General features: G+C 35.4%; 1 protein-coding gene across 1 annotated transcript; it reads left to right on the top strand.

Moving 5' to 3' along the window:
* On the top strand, window positions 510-2,142 carry LOC107638075 (probable E3 ubiquitin-protein ligase ARI1). The gene has a single exon (XM_016341249.2). It carries the CDS (start codon window positions 514-516, stop codon window positions 2,125-2,127), a length of 1,614 nt encoding a protein of 537 aa, XP_016196735.1. The 5' UTR covers window positions 510-513; the 3' UTR covers window positions 2,128-2,142.

The following is a 2,378-nucleotide window of genomic DNA, read 5'->3' as shown; positions in this document are numbered from 1 at the left end:
GTCCACTTTTAGAATTTCTACTAATAAATAAATAAATAAAGTGGAATAGGCCAAACGAAAACAAACATTTGAAGGAGAAAAACTAGGAATAAAGCATATTTTTCTTAATTTACGGTGTATGAACTATGAAAGAAGCCGTTACCGATAAAATTGAAGAAAAGATGAAATTTTTTTTATTAATTGTTGATTGATTAAATTGAATTAAAATATGAAGGTAAAATTAAATATGTATAGAATATTAGTTTAAGAAAGATAAAAATAAATAAAAATAAAATAAAGTCGTCTCACAATTTACAAATTCAATCCAACAGAATATATAAATTTAATTATAATTTTAATCTTTATTATTTTATCTTTATCTTATCTTTATTTTCTTTTATCTTTCTTAAACCAATACTCTATATATATTTAATTTTACCTTCATATTTCAATTCAATTCAATTCAATTATTCAACAATTAATAAAATTTTTTTCATCCATATCCCTAACCCTTCTCAACCAACTCACAATTCAATGGAAGATTACGCTGCCAGCAGCGATGATGAATACCGTTACTCCGATCCGGAGGACTCCGTCGACGCCTTCGATAACGATGATAACGATTATGAATTAGTCTCTTCCAAGGGTCCCTCTACTCAGGTGATTACGAAGGAGTCATTGCTAGCTGCACAGAAGGAGGATTTGCGCAGGGTGATGGACATGCTATCGGTGAGAGAGCAACATGCACGAACCCTGCTTATTTTTCATCGTTGGGATGTGGAGAAGTTGTTTGCCGTGTATGTAGATAGGGGAAAACATTTTCTGTTTTCTGAAGCTGGTGTTACAGTGGATGAACATCGCGACGACTCTAATTCATCAGCTGCTCCTTTGACAATAATGTGCGAAATTTGCATAGAGGATGTTCCTACTGATGAAACAACAAAAATGGACTGCGGTCACTGTTTTTGCAACCCCTGTTGGACAGAGCATTTTATTGTCAAGATAAATGAGGGTCAAAGTAAGCGAATCAGATGCATGGCACACAAATGTTATTCCATTTGTGATGAAGCTGTTGTCAGAACTCTTCTCAGCAAAAAGCACCCCGATATGGCAGAGAAATATGAACGCTTTCTTCTTGAATCCTATATTGAAGACAACAAGAGAGTTAAATGGTGTCCTAGTGCGCCTCATTGTGGGAATGCAATACGTGTTGAGGACGATGAATTATGTGAGGTAGAATGTTCATGTGGTTTACAGTTTTGCTTTAATTGCTTGTCAGAAGCACATTCCCCATGCTCATGTTTGATGTGGGAGCTTTGGGCCAAAAAGTGTCAAGATGAATCAGAAACTGTTAATTGGATAACAGTTCATACCAAGCCTTGTCCAAAGTGCCACAAACCGGTCGAGAAAAATGGTGGTTGTAACTTGGTTAGCTGTATCTGTGGTCAAGCTTTTTGTTGGTTGTGTGGTGGAGCTACCGGTCGAGAGCATACCTTGTCAAGCATTGCTGCTCATAGCTGTGGTCGCTATGAAGAGCAAGAAAAAACAGCTGAAAGGGCAAAGAGGGATCTGTATCGTTATATGCATTATCATAATCGTTACAAAGCTCACACAGATTCCTTTAAGCTTGAGAGTAAACTGAAGGAGACTATACAAAAGAGGATTGCTGTCTCAGAAGAAAAACATTCTACGCTTAGGGATTATAGTTGGGTAAATAATGGGCTCTCTAGACTTTTCAGATCTAGGCGTGTCCTATCATATTCATATGCATTTGCGTTTTACATGTTTGGTGACGAGCTATTTAAGGAAGAAATGACAGAAGCTCAAAGGGAAATAAAACAGAATTTGTTTGAGGATCAGCAGCAGCAGCTTGAGGCAAACGTTGAAAAGCTCTCCAAAATTTTGGGGGAACGTTTTCAAACTTTTAAATATGATAAAGTCATGGAGATAAGGATGCAGATAATCAATCTGACCACTATCATTGACAAACTTTGTCAAAAAATGTATGAGTGTATTGAGAATGATTTACTGGGTTCTCTCTATATTGGTGTTCACAACATTGCTCCATACAAGTCAAAGGGGATCGACAAGGCATCAGAACTTTCACTTTGTTGGACAAATGAGGCCAATAATACCGCCATTTTTTAATACCTAAAGTTGCATGAAAAATCAGAAATGTTACTTAGTGAAAAAGGATTATTGTATATATATGCTGCAAGCATAGGTGCAGGGACGGACTTAGAAGGGGGTGGAATAGTGGCCTCCACTCCAAAATTTTAAGAAAGTATATACGAGATATGTGTTTAAAAAATAAAAAAAAATATTATGTAATTTAATAGTTTTATATGTATTATTTTTTATTATGTGATGAATTTATGTTTTAATTGTTTAATTTACTG

The sequence above is a fragment of the Arachis ipaensis genome, chromosome B04, assembly GCF_000816755.2.
Source record: "Arachis ipaensis cultivar K30076 chromosome B04, Araip1.1, whole genome shotgun sequence".
NCBI lineage: Eukaryota > Viridiplantae > Streptophyta > Magnoliopsida > Fabales > Fabaceae > Arachis > Arachis ipaensis.
This window is presented reverse-complemented; position numbering and strand designations above follow the sequence as displayed.